Source organism: Rhopalosiphum maidis, chromosome 2 (genome assembly GCF_003676215.2).
Source record: "Rhopalosiphum maidis isolate BTI-1 chromosome 2, ASM367621v3, whole genome shotgun sequence".
Taxonomy (NCBI): Eukaryota; Metazoa; Arthropoda; class Insecta; order Hemiptera; family Aphididae; genus Rhopalosiphum; species Rhopalosiphum maidis.
The window spans coordinates 13,482,466-13,498,685 of NC_040878.1; the positions used below are offsets into that span (position 1 = coordinate 13,482,466).

General features: G+C 24.7%; 2 protein-coding genes across 2 annotated transcripts; one reads left to right on the forward strand and one right to left on the reverse strand.

The window, feature by feature from the left end:
• The first annotated feature begins 1,424 nt into the window (after positions 1 to 1,424).
• On the forward strand, positions 1,425 to 4,593 carry LOC113552994. Its single transcript, XM_026956083.1, has 2 exons — positions 1,425 to 1,827; positions 2,646 to 4,593. Exon 2 carries the CDS (start codon positions 2,657 to 2,659, stop codon positions 4,517 to 4,519), a length of 1,863 nt encoding a protein of 620 aa, XP_026811884.1. The 5' UTR covers positions 1,425 to 1,827; positions 2,646 to 2,656; the 3' UTR covers positions 4,520 to 4,593.
• A 2,146-nt stretch (positions 4,594 to 6,739) lies between these two features.
• On the reverse strand, positions 6,740 to 12,514 carry LOC113552072 (SCY1-like protein 2). The gene is made up of 12 exons (XM_026954743.1): positions 12,388 to 12,514; positions 12,086 to 12,290; positions 11,729 to 12,023; positions 11,444 to 11,659; positions 11,276 to 11,389; positions 11,077 to 11,219; positions 10,852 to 11,011; positions 10,554 to 10,790; positions 8,946 to 9,078; positions 8,678 to 8,888; positions 8,417 to 8,578; positions 6,740 to 7,464 (listed from the first exon to the last, which is right to left on the reverse strand). The coding sequence occupies exons 1-12, from the start codon at positions 12,512 to 12,514 to the stop codon at positions 7,071 to 7,073; spliced, it is 2,397 nt and encodes a 798-aa protein (XP_026810544.1). The 3' UTR covers positions 6,740 to 7,070.
• Positions 12,515 to 16,220: the final 3,706 nt, after the last annotated feature.

The window sequence follows — 16,220 nt, forward strand, 5'->3', positions numbered from 1 at the left end:
TGTTAAAAAAGTCTATATTTTAATGAGCATTTTTTTTTATACAAATATAAGTCCTTTGTTTTATTTGTAGTACCTATTACAGTTGTAGGATACAACTTTTTTTGAAAGTATTGCATTTATTATATTATTGGTATTTAATTATTATAATAATATGTATTTATACCATTTTATAACAATCTATATCGCTCAAAATTTAATAACACCTTTCTATAAATAGTATAAATACTAAAATACCATTAAACAATAAAATTGATTCATAGAATGAATAGATATATATCTTAATATAAATCAAAAATGTCATTGCATCTAGTAAAATTCATAATATTATAATATGAGTAAAAGTTTTAAGTGTCCACAAATGTTTTTCATTTATAACAAAATAATTATCATTAAAATACGTAATTTTGTTCAAATTTTATTTTCTTCAAATGTCTATAAAAAATAATTATGTGTATATTTTTAGATTTTTTAATTCCAGTATGAAATACTAACAAGAAATAGTATATTCAATTTTCAAATCCTACCTTTAATAATTAAAGATTTTATAATTTTTTTCTACAAATTACTTTTGATTTGACAAATTTATAAAAATTTAAAAATGCGTGTAAAAAATTGTACCATCTTCAGCTAGCCAGATAGGTTAAAGATACTAAGGATTAAACAACAACTTATTTGAGATCTTGTATTCAATTTTGATCCATCAGATATTTTGTTATAACCTTGCACTACGTGTTTATGAAAATTAATAATTTTTTCTATTATAATTCTTATTGTATACACTATTATAATAAGAAAAATATAAATAAGAATATAAACGAAACACTGTTATTATATGTTTGTTTTTATTAATTATAAATTCTCTCAATAACCATCAATTTCGATGTTTCAGTGGTTTTTCATTAGCTATGCGTCCCGTGATGGCACTTATTTTTTATCCTTTTTGCAATATACCAATATGCACTCGGATTTTATATCATTAATTTTGTGTATTCTATTGATTGAATTTGTTCGTCTACAAAGATCAGGTCTAATGTCTACGGTGGTCTGAAAAGTGCCATTAACAGGTTTAAACATCTATAATATATAACTATATACTCGAAATCATACATGAAAACTAATAAAAATAGTTTTGCGGATGTATGTAAACAGTATTTTGTATTTACTATTTACCTACACAATACATCAATAATAATTTATAGGGTAATGGATTTACAGTTAATATTATGTAATTTTATCGTTTCTAATTAGTTTAAAATGTTAAATATTTAAAACAGAGAGATCCAAATATCTGCTAGTCAATGGTCGCGTGTTCTGGTGTTCACGATCGGTAATTTTATACAATAACACTACCACAATTAATACCACAGGGCATAGAATTCTGTGGTTATGGCAGTTATTCTGTGATTATAATGATATTGATAAGATAAAATTCACTCCTCCCCTTCACACAGTCCAATATTTCATTAAAATTTCATGAATATTCAATGTATTAATAAAAATAGTAAATATTTTATGTAGTCTGGCAATCTAGAATTTGGCCAGTTCATGACCATACTCTTTATTAATTTTCATTATACTACCAGCCACCCATGTGACAAAATTGAGAATAAAATTGTTTCCATTACTCTAGTGTCTCCAGTAATCTAATTACTAGCTAGTAGTCCTGTTAAATGTCAATATATTTTCTGTACCTGTGAGTGATTGAATTTCCAGCACTAGTGCAGTAGTGCAGTACTCTAGGCTCAAATTAGGACATTTAGGTTCTTTCCATGGTTTAATCCTTATTGTGACAGACGGCAGTGTTTATAACACAATTATCAACACATCGTAAGTAACTATTTGTTGTACCTTTAAATGTTGTAGTGTTATGAAATTATTGTGAAGACAAATAAATTTAAGTAAAATATTTAAAGTAGATCTTAAATGGCCATTTTAAATGTTGCTTTTATCCTTTTGGTAAAAATAATGTCTTATGTTTTGTTCTGTTATGTTAAAATATACATTTTCTCTTAAGTATTAACACTAAAATTAAATAATATAAGGCAGGAAAACTAAATAACAAAAAAAACATCTGTTTTATTTTTTTTTTTCACATACATATATTTATAAATATTGTTATAAGTATACTCTCATATACGCTACAATACACCCTTGTTTGTGGACAATCCTTACTCAATGTGATTCGAGTCCATTTTGTTATTCTATCATTGACAATGATGAATTGATGATATTTACCTGAAGTTTAGAATTAAAAGTCAAGTTATAGAGAAATTTTAGAATTTTTCTCCGCTACTTCTTATTTAACCAGTTATTATATATTTATAAACTTATTTGATAATTTGATATTTTATACATTGAAAATATTTTCCAAAAATAAAATCTTGTACTTTACTTTGTTCAACATAAGAAGTAATCTTGGTTAATACCAGATTTTTTTTAAATAATAACCATCTATCCCAAGACCAAGTCAATCATACACAGTTACTTTTTTTATTGAACAGAGTAATTATATAATAAATAAAATAGAAAAAGTCCGTGAATTAAAATTATGGACTTTGTATTTGTAAAGTATATAATAAATACCTATAAAAATGTATATTTTTATCATTTAGACAATTTATTGATTTAAATCTGTTTTATTTCAGGGGTTAACAAAATGTGGATAAAAATGAAAACATATTTCATACAAAATGAAGAAGATGTTAGTGAAATATTAGTGAATAATATGAATGATTTTAACAATGTGTTTGAGTTAAATAAAAAAAATATATTAAAATCTAACAAGAAAATGATATCTGGCATGGATTTAATTTTGCTTAAAGCAAACCTAACTCCATTAAAAATTCAAAGAACTAACACTTCAAAATCTTTATTAAAAAAGAACAGTAAAATGTATTTTGTAAGTTGTATTAACATCAAAAATAAAAAAGGTGAATATTTCAGTTCATTAATAAATGATATAAGTGAACATGACAGAATAATTATAATTGACGGGCTTGTACTTAAACAGTTCAGTATTTGCAATTCTAGCATATTAACTGTTTTAGTTCGACCACAAGATAATTCTTCAATCGTATTATTCAAATATAAAACTGCATTAAAAAAATCAAATACACTACTTGAAAATAATCTCTCTTTATTAACTGGTCCTGGGATTTATTCACTATTTGGAAATGTAAAAAAAATCGTAAAATATGATGATGAAGAGTTAATGTTATTAAGATTACAATGTTGTGATAAATCATGCATAAAAACTCTCAAATATTCTAATTTTATTGATGAATATAAAAACAATGCGAACAAAAAAATAGCATCTGAAATGAAATATGATTTTTTTTCAAATAAAATTGATATTTTAGTTAAAACTCCAAGTACCGATTTTATTTCCTTGTTACTTAATCAACTAATATGTTTAAAAAATGTAGAAGTGAAAAATATAAATAACTCAGACATATTTTCACTACAAATTAATGGAATTAATCAAAATATAAAAGCTGATCCAATAGAAACTGGTATTGTAAATTCTCTTAGACCTCCTACAAGACATTTTCCAATACCAAATGAATTGAAACCTGCAACTCGGCCTAAAATTAAACAATTATCTAGTGATGTCCAATTGGTTTTAAAAGATAAAACTCAGGAATCAAGTATAATTATTTCTCCAACAGAGGAACCAATAAGTTTTCAACAAAGTCAGCACGATGAAACAATATTTGTGAATTTATCTGATGATGATATTGTCAATTTGTCACCATGTCAAGACTTTACAACATCTACACAGATTAATCAGAAGGATAATTATGTTCACAATAATGCTAGTTCATTTGGTCAAAAAAAATATGATGACAACTCATCAATTACTCTATCAAATAAAGATACCTCGTTATCTGAAAGGAAACTATGTTCACAAAGAGCAATTTCACCAAGCTCTTCTACAGATGGCTCATGTTCACCTAGTTTTTTTAATGCTGAATCAGAATTATTTATATCCAACGAAGAAACTCAATCAAATAATTTAAAATCTAATATTGTAAACCAACCTACACAATGTATAGGTCCTTGTAGACTAATTCATACTGAACCAAACATATTTGTTAGTAATGAAATTGTAAGTGGATATTGCACAAGATGTATAGCATTTGTTTCAAAATGTAATCTGAAATGGTCAAACCAATCTTCAAACATGGAATACAAGTGTCCTACATGCTCTAATATTGTACATCTTACATTTTTTTTTATGATGAATTTTTTGTATGGAAATAATGAATCCCAAGCTATACAAGTATGTTGTTATAATAAACATGCTGAGCATGTAATCAAAAAAATTTCAAAAAAAAATATAAAACTAGAAGAATATTTATCAAACCACAGTACTAGAAAACTAGTTATGAATTCCATGAAATCACTTATAAGTAATAAAACAAAAGTTAATATAATTGTTTGTTTCTCACCTAATGATAATGCTAACATACTTCTAGGAATAGATACAAAATATGTTGTTACAAGTAAGACACCATAAACAATATTTTTTTTATCTTAATTATTTATAATAATACTGTAAGTAATACTTATTTATAATATTTACCATATCATTTTTCACTGTTTAATTTAATGTATTTGATTTCTAAATATGTTAATTCTGTATCCTATTAATTATTTATTATTAGTAAAATACTATATTATTAAATATTAATTGTACAGTATTTGTATAAGTAAAGTGAATAATAATAATTTTAATTTTGTTTTGTATTTACCTATTAATTATTATAAATAATTAAATCATTTTATCATATTCATAAATTATTTTGATATGGGTACTATAGGAAAATAAATTGAAACTTGTTATTAATCATAATATAAAAGGTATACACGCACAGTATATATTTGTAAAGTCATAAAAACATTCATTTAAGAGGAATAACCATTAACCCCAACCCTCTACCCTCATCAAAATGCATAACCCACTAGTTAATCTTAGTAATTACATGTTACTTATGACACTAGTTATAAACAATCTTTGATTTGTTTAAATCAAATAAAAACAAATTATTAAAAATTACATTTTTATTTATAATTATAATATGTGTATTATAAATATCGTCATTTTAATATCACTATAAATCTAATAGAGTACATAAAAAAATGTATGAAATCTGGAAACATAAATCAATATTATAATAAGACAATAGTATTATAATATGTCTATGCAGAAATTGCTTATAGTAATGATATTTGGACAATTACAAAACTATTCAATTTAATTGGGCAATACTTTTATTATTTATCTGTTTAATATTAAAATATTTAAAATATTTTGCAAATTTTCTATAGTTAGTGAACTATTATAGTTTATCTTTATCGTTACAATATTATGGTCTTTATAAGCTTTTACAACAAACAAACAAATTTAAAATGTTAATAATTAATTTACTGTTATAATAATACAAAGATGTTGCAGTTTGCTCATCTATATATATATAATAATAATAGAAAAAAGAGCATGTAATCTAATATAATTATAGTATGTATTTCATATCAAAGTTACTTACAATGGAAAGTGAGAAGTCTCTTCACTGAGTATTTTTTATCATTATTGTATATTCTCATGTTATAAATTAAGCTTATTGTTCAACACAATATGTAGATTTTAATCTGATTCCTAGTCTAAATAAAAATTATATTAAACTATATTTATGCAGTGGCAGTTTGAACTTTTTTTTCAATTGTTATTCAATATATTTACACTACCACCTACCCTCCTAAAATTAGATAATGTAAATTATTTTCAAATAATTATTCTTTAAAGCTTAGGACCTTTTTTGCTTATCCAAATCTCTTTCTAAAAACCTAATAAATTCTCCCTTGGATACAAAATTAATAAATTCATTCAATATTTCCATTTAATACTTTACCACACCTAAGGTACTGTTGTCTATTTGTCTATTATTATTAGTTATTACTGTAAAACTTCTGCTGAGTACATATAAACAGATATATATATTACATGTTTATTATTTATAATTTAATTATCAACCTATAAAAATGGTCCAACCTACCTTTTCCAACTATAAGACACCCACCCACCCATTAATATTTTTGTATATCGTGTGATTCAAATATACCCCCTTTGAGCCACCACTGTATAAATATATAAAAATATAAAAATTTAGCAGAGAAACTAAAATGCAATTTTCTTAAACAAAAAGTTAGTTTTAAAGATGTATAATAATATAGATATATATTTAATATAACATAATTATAAAGCCTACGTTATACATATATAGCATTTTTATGCCAAAATTTTAATGATTTTGAATATAACTTAAAAATATTTTTAAAATTTTACAGTTAAATGTTGTTAACTATTTCACACAGATACTATTTTTTTTTAATTTTAAATTTTTATTTCACAATCTATTGCATACATATCAAAACAATAAGTGAATATGATATCTGTAATAAAAAAAAAACATGTTTTCTAAAATGAAGAATCCCCCAACTGGAGTAACTTTGGCATAGTATTACAATTAATTCACAAATATATTTAACTGTCAGTCATGATTATTACTTTTATATTTTGTAAAAATGAACTAATATAATATAATATAATATAAATTAAATAAAAATAAATAATAAGTTACCTACCCAATACATTTGTTATTTGTTTCATATATAGTGGTGTTTAATAACACAATACTTTTAACAATTTAATAATACTTAAAATTTGAATGAATTTATTCTTTCTAGTGTTTTGTTTTAATTTAAAATAATACTATTAAACATTTTAGATTTTTATATGCTAAGTTTTGGTTTTGAATGCACACAACCAAATAAATATTAGTTATTAATTTTAATAAAATTAATTATTTTGAATTGATGAATAGTAAATTAAGATTTGATGGAAATGTAATCCGGTTTAAACATGAATGACAATAAAATTAAGAATCAAGGAATTAATGAACTCATTCCCAAAAATAAATATAATGACTAAAGTTTAAAATATAAAATACACGAATAAAGTTAATAAATAAGTTAGGTAGCAATTACTGGTTAGTGAATTAAGTAATTTTTCAGCTCAATAAATCATTTATATCCGATATAGACAACTGTTTAACTTGTGGCTGACTTTCTTCTTGTTTTATCCATAAATCATTCCAGTTATTTGCTGAATTATGAAGGGACATAGGTTTAGTTTGTGGATTAACTAAATTGTTTGAAAATCCTGAAAGCCTACTTTGAGGACTTATTGATTTATTTTCAAATCCCATTGATTTTGATTGAGATAGTGAACTTGTGGTAGGTTTCATCTGATTTGACCAACTTATTTGATTTATATTTGAATCAATCAGAGATGATGTGAGATCCTTGGGTACTGGATTATTCTTGGTGCTTTTTTCTACACTTGGAGTAAGGGTAAAATCTTGTTGAAAAGTATGGAATGATGTATCTTGAGATTGTTTTGTCCTGGAATAAATTAAATAGCATAAAGTATAAATTATAGAAATTATCTGTCTATTTAAACATGCTTACTTTTAGTAAAAACTATTTGATTAAAAAAAAAAATGTTTAAATTCTTTTTTTTAATTTTATAAAAACCAATTTCAATTTTATTTTATTTTTTCAACAACCAAGCATATTAAGTTTCAAAAATTACTCTATTCAAAATTCTATTAATCATGATTTAATTTTAGCCATAATTAAATATTTATGTATAAAAGAAGTGATAAGCGATTGTTAAATAAATGATTGATGTTACAGATATAAGAATAACTTTTGTTAAATCTTGTAACATATTTTTAAGAATTTTGATCCAGAAAATATTTTTTTATAAACTTTAATAGAAAAAAAAACTAAAAAAAATTGAAAATTTCTCATACCTAAAAATAATTTAAAAATAATCGACATATTTTGAATATTATAAATATTATTTTGAATAAATAAAAAAACGATAATATAAAAATTTTGTGAAAATTTCAAGTATCCACAGTTATTTGTTTTTGAGTTGCATCAACAAAACAAAATTCATTTGGTCAAAAATTGGATTTGCATTAAAATTCTTGTTTTTCTTTAATTTTTAGTTAGTTTTTTTCCAATTATAAGTACTGCAAATTTTTTAATTTGATCTCTATAATGTACAAACTAGATTCAATTTGATTTTCAAAACCACTTCCAATTTTGGAAAACAAAGTATTTTATCAACAACTAAATGTTGTTAAAATGATGTGAAATTATGTTCACTCCACAAAAAAAAAAATTTAAAAACATCATGATAAAATTAATACATTCATTGCTCTGTTCAGAAACTAAAACATAATTACTAAATCAATAATTTAATGATCTAAATGGGGTTATTAATAATAAATTAAGAACAATTGGTAAAATTATTAATAAAACTAAATATAAATTATAATTATACTTTGATTTTTCATAGTTGAAAGATAAATTATTTGTTATTTCATTAGAACCAGGTATTTGTATTGAAGGTTTTTCAACATAACTTTCAAATTGAAATTCATTAGTTAAACCATTTGACTTTGTAGTTGTTCCATTTTCTAAAGTTAAACTATTTGAAATTGATCTGCAAAAAGTAATTGGTTATAACTACATATAATTCATATAACACAATAAAAATATGTATTTGAAAAAGAACAAATTAGTTTTAAAAAAATGTATATACCTATGCTGTTCATTTAATTGTTGTAATTTAGCTCGATGTTCAGTTTCAACACTATTAATCATTTCTTTCACAATTGATATTAAAACATTGAATTGATTTAGCGTTAGTGTATTCTCAATACACATTGGTATTAAAAAAGGTAAAATACTGAGAGCCATAGTTTCTTTTGTAATGTACATTTTTTTATGAGAAAGTATAATCCTATATACACCTAAGAACACCAAAATGTAATTATTTTTTAATAATACAAAATAATATTAATAATTACCTAAGATGCCCATAATCACAGCTGGGTCCTTGGAAGGTATTTGAGGTAAAAATGGAATAATATCATCAAGTACTAGCCATCTATCCAAATATTCAATTAATTTACCAATGCAAACAAGACATTTTACACGAACCTAAACAGTTAAATATACATTTCATAATAATCTGAAATCATAAAAGTGCTCTTATATTCTTTTTAGATTCTTCAAAAATAAGTAAGATAAATAATTTTTTTATACTTTCATAAAATCAAATAAAAAGTTTTTTTCTCCATATTAACACATATATAAAGTTATTTAGATAATTGATAGATTTAATAATTATTTTCATTTATATTTTCTTAATTGTTTAAGAATAAACAATTTAGGAAAATTAAATAAATAATAGAAATGTTAAACGTTTTTTTAATGAACATGGATATAAGCAGCATTTTTGTTTATTACAATAATAGAATATCATATATCAGTTTACAAACAATATTAGTAATTATTGCAGCACCCACTATATGCTAAGTATATACTGGAGCACAAACATTGTGCTACGAGATTGTTATCTATGACTCAATGTGCAATTGACATTGTGATGTACAAAAAATACAATCCGAGTGAAGTGAGCAGTTTTAGTCGTTAAGTACATTTAAATAAAATATGGTGGGTGCCGGATGGTATGTTCAAATCTTTGCTCTTTCAGTAAAAATAATTCAACAAAAACTAGTTCCAATTTTGTATAACAACCTTTAATAATAAAGTAAAATAACATATTATTATCAAACTAAGAGGTAAAAACCTTATCTGTGTTTCACATAGGTTAGATTGTAAGTGATTTATAAACATTCTTGAATTGTAATATTGTATGTAATCTTATACTCTTAATTTACTTAAAAATTAAAAAATATCCTTTAGGAAAACACACATATTGTTTAATTTCTCTCTTTTATGATTTATAATAGCTCAATTCACTGTATTATTAAACATTATAGTTTATAATACAAAATTGAAATTGCCAAACAAACATTTTCTAAGTTGTTATATCTTACATTTGTAACTTGCACGGATGTAGGATCCTCTAAATATCAAATAATTAAATTAATGCTGTTTTTGAAATTAAGAAAATATTTGATTTAAGTAACCAGTTACTACTCCCATATTTATAAAAAAAAAAAAATGACAGTTAATCTAAAACATTGAGTAAACTTTTTTTTAAAAAAGCTTCATAAAGCAAATTAAATTACAAATATTTAATAAGCAGGACTTAGCAGTTTGTGCATGTATAATTTATTAATTATTTGGGTGTTAGATATTTTTAGGTGTTTAAACACCAGAGTAAATATATAAATATGATATTTAATAATTAAAAATTATTCAATTTATTTTTAAATAGGTTAAATGATGAACAAATTAAAGTAACTGATTATTATACTATTAGAGTTTGTCAATTGTGAAAAAAACACATTTATTTCTATTTAATAGTGTATGCCATGTCACTAAGACCCTATCATTGTGTTACTATAAACATTATGATTGATTTAGAATAATGGTACATAATTGTATTTTTACATAGGTATCTTATATGAAATAAATCAACTTGTATTAAGATTAATTTAACTTACTGAAAGATCAGAAGTTGACAAACATAATCTTTTAATTCTAGGTAATAAAGCATTTTTCATGGAAGGGCCTTCTACAAGAGTAGCCAATGATGGAATCACTGATAGACAAGTTTCTTGAACTGGTTTTGAATCCAATTCCAATGTTTTATATAACATTGGTAAAATATCAGATTTGAGATCTTCTAGTGGTGCTAATTTTAATAATAATTCCATTTTTTGAAGGAATATGAAAGGAACCTTTAAAATCATAAATGATTAATACTAAATAAGTTATGATTCATGTTGAAAAAGTACATACTTGAACTGGTTCATGCACTTTCATTATAGGCTTTAAGCATGGTAAAATATGGTTAACAAACTCATCTTTAGTACAATTTTCACAGACATAAAAAATATTTGGCAAAACAAAGGGTATCATAACAGGATTAACACAATCTTTTACAAGACATGGGAGAATCCTAAAAAATTACATGTTAATAATAAATATTATATTTGTTTTTTATTAAATATAAATTGTAGTCACCTTTTTAAACAAATTCTGTGGGGTAATTTTTCCATTATTTGAGGTAAGCCTTTGTAAAATTGGGATTTCTGTAAATTATCCCATTGAAAAAGTGAATCCAAATAATTTAAAGTTTTAACGCCAACATCATTAAAATATTCAATCTATAAACAAAAAAATTTAAATAGTTAACTTCCAAAATTATAAATAAATATCTTACTTTTAAAAATTCATGCTCGTCAGGTCTATCTTCAGGTCTAAAACTTAATAATAATCTTACTGGATCTCGGAGAGCAGCATCAACAGTTGATATCTTTGGTGTATTATATTTTATCTGTTAAATATAAGATTTAGAAAAAAACTTAAAAAGGAACAATTAGTTTCATACTTCTTGTAAATTGCGTTTATAAGTAGACCATTCATGATTTGACTGTAATGGTGCATTTCCTTTATTATATATGGCAAAAATTAATACTCCCAAAGAATACATGTCATTGGCTTTAATTTGGATATGATCACAACCTGATTCAGGCGCTAAATAATCTAAAGTTGGTTGTGCCCAAGGATGCACATCTACCTTATACTCCCAGCTAGGCCATGTAGGCTGTTAAACAAACAAAATATCTATAAATAGAAAAAAATATTGTCAACTAAAAATTTTTTTAGTTCTTACATTTGGATCTACTGGATTGATGCTTTGAGAACAGAAATCAAATCCAAATATTTTCCATGCTCCTTGTTCATTAATCACAACATTTTCTGGACACAAGTTGTGATGGAGCAGCTTAGCATCATTGTGTAAAAATGCTAGACCTTGACCAAGTTGCATTAGGCCATACTTGATATCAATATCAAATAGATTGTAATCTTGTAAACTTTTGGACAATGGTTGAGGTGTGTTTTCCAACTTACCGAGGACATTAGCCAAACTGCAAAACACAGGTTCTGTAGCAAATGCCAAACTTTCTCTGAAAATTTTAAACTTTATAAATAAATAAATTAACATTCAATACATTATAATCATATAAACCTAGATTCTTCTAAAGTATGTTGAACAGTTAATACTTGAGGATGTTTAAGCCTGGCTAATTGGGCTACACCTTTTTTGACAACTTCTATTATGTGTTCTCGTTCTGTTCTTGACCATTTATCTAATTGTCTCTTTTCTAATACAAAAATGGATGCAGATTGCTGTGTTGACTTTTTATAACCACTGTATATTTTCCAAAGCAGTCCTAATTTAATAATAAGAAAATGTTAATATTTACAACCACAATATCTAATAAAAACATATAAAAAGTCCACAGCTATATTAAAAGAAATAAAACATACCAACACCAGCACTTGCAATATGTTTAGTTGCTTCATACTCCCTTGTAACTGGATTGCCAGGTAGTACTGTAGACAGTTGTGACATAGTACTTGTAACTGTAGATCGAAATTTATTGAGTACATCCATGCTTATGATGTGGAAAACCAAATTTAAAAAAATAATTTAAACTCAAGTTTTCAATTACTCATAGCATTTTGCATCTTTAATAAATCATTATATTAAAAATGATAACAATATTGATAAGATGTTTTGTGATAATAGATGTTGAATAAAAAAATGAATCTTCGTAGAAAAAAAAATTCGAACCTGTGTATAAAATTGACTATGTTTGTAAAAAACAAAATATAATAACATTATTATTCATTAATACGACTTTCAGAATTCCAGATAAAAAATCAATCTATACATGAACAAATATGTAATATTAAAATTTATTACGGACTATGATCTTAGTCTGTGGTATTATATTAAAAGAAGAATGTCAGTCAGACTTGTGATTTGTACTCAAATCCAATATTTTCACGTTTAGATTTTGAATTAGCTGTCATAGCTGCTGCAAAAAAATGTTCAGAACTCATATTATAATTTATGGATGTTTTTATCATTTGCATCGATTATACATAGAAAAGTTCAGAAATTTGGTTTGTCGGGAATCTTTTAAAGAACAGAGCCGGGCCGTCATAATTTGGTGATCGGAGAAAAATTAAAAATGTTCGCCCCCCTCTATTCACTAACCTAACTTTTTGACATCCCCTTAAAATTTGGCTTAGAAAGGCACAGGCACCCCTTCCTTTCTACAGCACGGCACTGCTCTTATCATGATAAATAAGATAGTTACTGCACAGAATTCTGCACAGAATATAGGGACTAGGCTTTTCTAAAAGAAATAATGCCACCGCCCACCAGATGCAGAAGACCATTTAATTTATTCCGATTCATATTATGTAAATGGTACCTATTATAGACATGTAGGTATAGTTACTACCTTATATTTTCGAAAAATTCCATCTCTATTTTCATCTTCCTCGTGGAATGTACATAATCGAACGAATAATATGACTGAAGGATGGAATAAACGTTTTGGAAAACTCTGTGCACATAACTCATAAGCATCTAACTATATGTTAATTAATTAGAAAAATAGAAATGTACATTCCCGCAGATGAAGTGAAATTAGTTCTAGATGATGTAGAAAAGCGTGGTTCTCAACTTTTTTAGTTGTGTGGACCACCAGTTTTGTAAAAAATATCTTTGTGGCCCATTAATGACTAATAAGCTATAGAACACCAAAATACTTATGTAGGTATATAATATGGTAATCACTAATTGGTGAAAAACGACAAGGAAAAAAACGACTAAGTGAAAAACGTTAATTTTGGTTAAAAGTTATTAAAATAATTGTCGTCATAAATAAAATTATTTTTAAATTACATAGAAATTCAAAAGCACGCTTATTGAAATAAAGTTTACATTTATACAATTTTTTTTAATATGTAAGTTATATATATTATTAGAAGTAAGGCTTCAACATCACAGATCATTAGCCTAAAGTTATATTTGTATACCTACACAATGATACACATGGGTTGCAATCGTATTTTATACCTAGGTACCTACCTATACGTAGTTTTGATGAGCGAAGTCGCAACTCGCAACGATAATAATAATAATATAGGGAACAGACACCTATTACTTATTAGTTATTGAGTATAATAAAAGTTTAAATTACGATTTTTATGATAAGATTATGGATATAAACTATAGGTTCTATTATATTTTTAAAACATTAGGAGTCAGTTACGTCTTGATCGATCGACGTGAATACGCGATACTTTACGGAAATTTAATAATTAACTAAAAATAATTTACTTTTTATAATATATTTATGCTTAATTAATACCTATTTGAAATTTTAAAGTTAACTGCATTTAACGTTTTTTGTCGTATCGTACACTATGCGATATGATATATCTATATAATTTATTTTTATTATTATTTATTTATTTAAATGGATATTTATTTATAAAATGTCGTTTTTTCCGTGTCATTTTTTTCCTAGATTCATATAATATATACAATATTATTGGGTATATAATAAAAATACATAATAATATTATTTTAAATATATGCGTTAGTAATGTCAATACTTAATATTATATATTCATATGGTCCACGGCTCAGTTCCACGTTTTCCGCAGGTTGGGAACCGCTTCTGTAAGAGATTCGAGAGCTATTAAAAAACTAGGACACATTCAGACCATAGAAACACGTCTGAAAAATGTATGTATACAAATATAATCAGACAAAATCTGTGTGTTAGATTTTTTAACAGCCGTAAGTCATAACATAAGAAAGAGGTGTGATTAAAGATTTGCCTGTCGTCGGAGAAGGGATGACAGAGGGGGCAATTAACCCCTCAGATATAAACCAAAGGGCAAAAGTATACAATTGCCCCCCCACTATACTACATTAAAATTAAAGGGTATACAATCGTAAATTATTACGTAATACGTTGAATTTTTACGTTTACTTATTCAAAATTGGTCTCATTTTTCTGAATCGCGTAATAATATTATTAAGGTAATAAGTAGATACATTTTTTTTTATTTCATTTATTTATATATTATTGCTTTTGAATAGAACTTCAGGTACATAGTGAATATATTTCTTTTATATTTAATTTATTATATTTATATTTATATTATACTATAATTATATCAATACATTCATATAATTGAATAATTTTTATATTATTATATACTACCTATATCAACATTAAAAGAATAAAATATCAAGAAAGCATTTCTGTTATTAATCACAAATATAGATATGTATTATAATTGTTATTAGGTTTTTATGTTTTGCTCCCTCCCCCCTCATGAAAAATAGTTCCTGCGCCACTGCTAATAAATAACCCCATCAATCCCGGAAACTTAGTCCCCGAAAAAATAACCATATAATAAAAATGATTGTGTTTCTACCTAATTATAATTGTGTAATACAATATCAATAATTTATTAATATAAAATAGTCAATATTTTCAACAACGGTAAATGTTTGTAATTAGAAATCTGATCGATTTGACAGATTGACAGACGGACCGTAGCACCGTGCTTCAAATCGTTTTTTCCTATAACATAACCTGTCCTATAGGTAGGTATACAATAATTTATCATTGAATTCAAATTTAACATTATTTGGGGGTACATAAAAGTTGTACATACGTATGTTATAAATTGTATTATACACAATGACATAATACTAATATTTAGATTAATTTGCAAAATCTTATACAAAATCTCATATGGGGTTATTTTTTCTGGATTTTTTTTGCTTGGAGACTAAATTTTCGGGGTAATTTTTTCTGGTACCATAATTATAATTTAAAATATTATATTGTAAATTGTATTATTATAATAATTATAAATATTATTTTATTAAATTTTATTATTTTTTAATTAATTGACTTTTTCCTAATGTGGAATATTTTACGTCGGGGCTTTTTTCCGTGATTCGCTCGTAGTGAGGAAGCATCAACAAAACAATAACAGTGTTATAACTATTTTTCTAGTTACTAACAAAACTAATAAAAATCGTTAGGTAAATAATATTAAAAATAAAATTACATTTTGTTTTAAGGATCAATCATTTAATTTAAATTAAATGGTCTAATATTAATATTTAAAAATTAAATCTGTTAGGTTTATGTTTTACTTTTTTTGGTGATTACATTACATTATGATAATAATATAAAATTTAAATTTAAAAAATATCAACATAAACATTTATTGAAAATTTAAAGTATCTACAGTTATTAAATTTTGAGTTATAC

Bases quoted from the DNA above. Each gene is read 5' to 3' on its own strand.
- LOC113552072 (XM_026954743.1), bottom strand. From the start codon at position 12,514: ATGGATGTACTCAATAAATTTCGATCTACAGTTACAAGTACTATGTCA. The intron at 10,791-10,851 runs GTATGTACTTTT...ATGATTTTAAAG, and splicing joins AAGTGCATGAACCAGTTCAA to GTTCCTTTCATATTCCTTCA. The intron at 8,889-8,945 runs GTAATTATTAAT...TGGTGTTCTTAG, and splicing joins TGTGATTATGGGCATCTTAG to GTGTATATAGGATTATACTT.
- LOC113552994 (XM_026956083.1), top strand. From the start codon at position 2,657: ATGTGGATAAAAATGAAAACATATTTCATACAAAATGAAGAAGATGTT.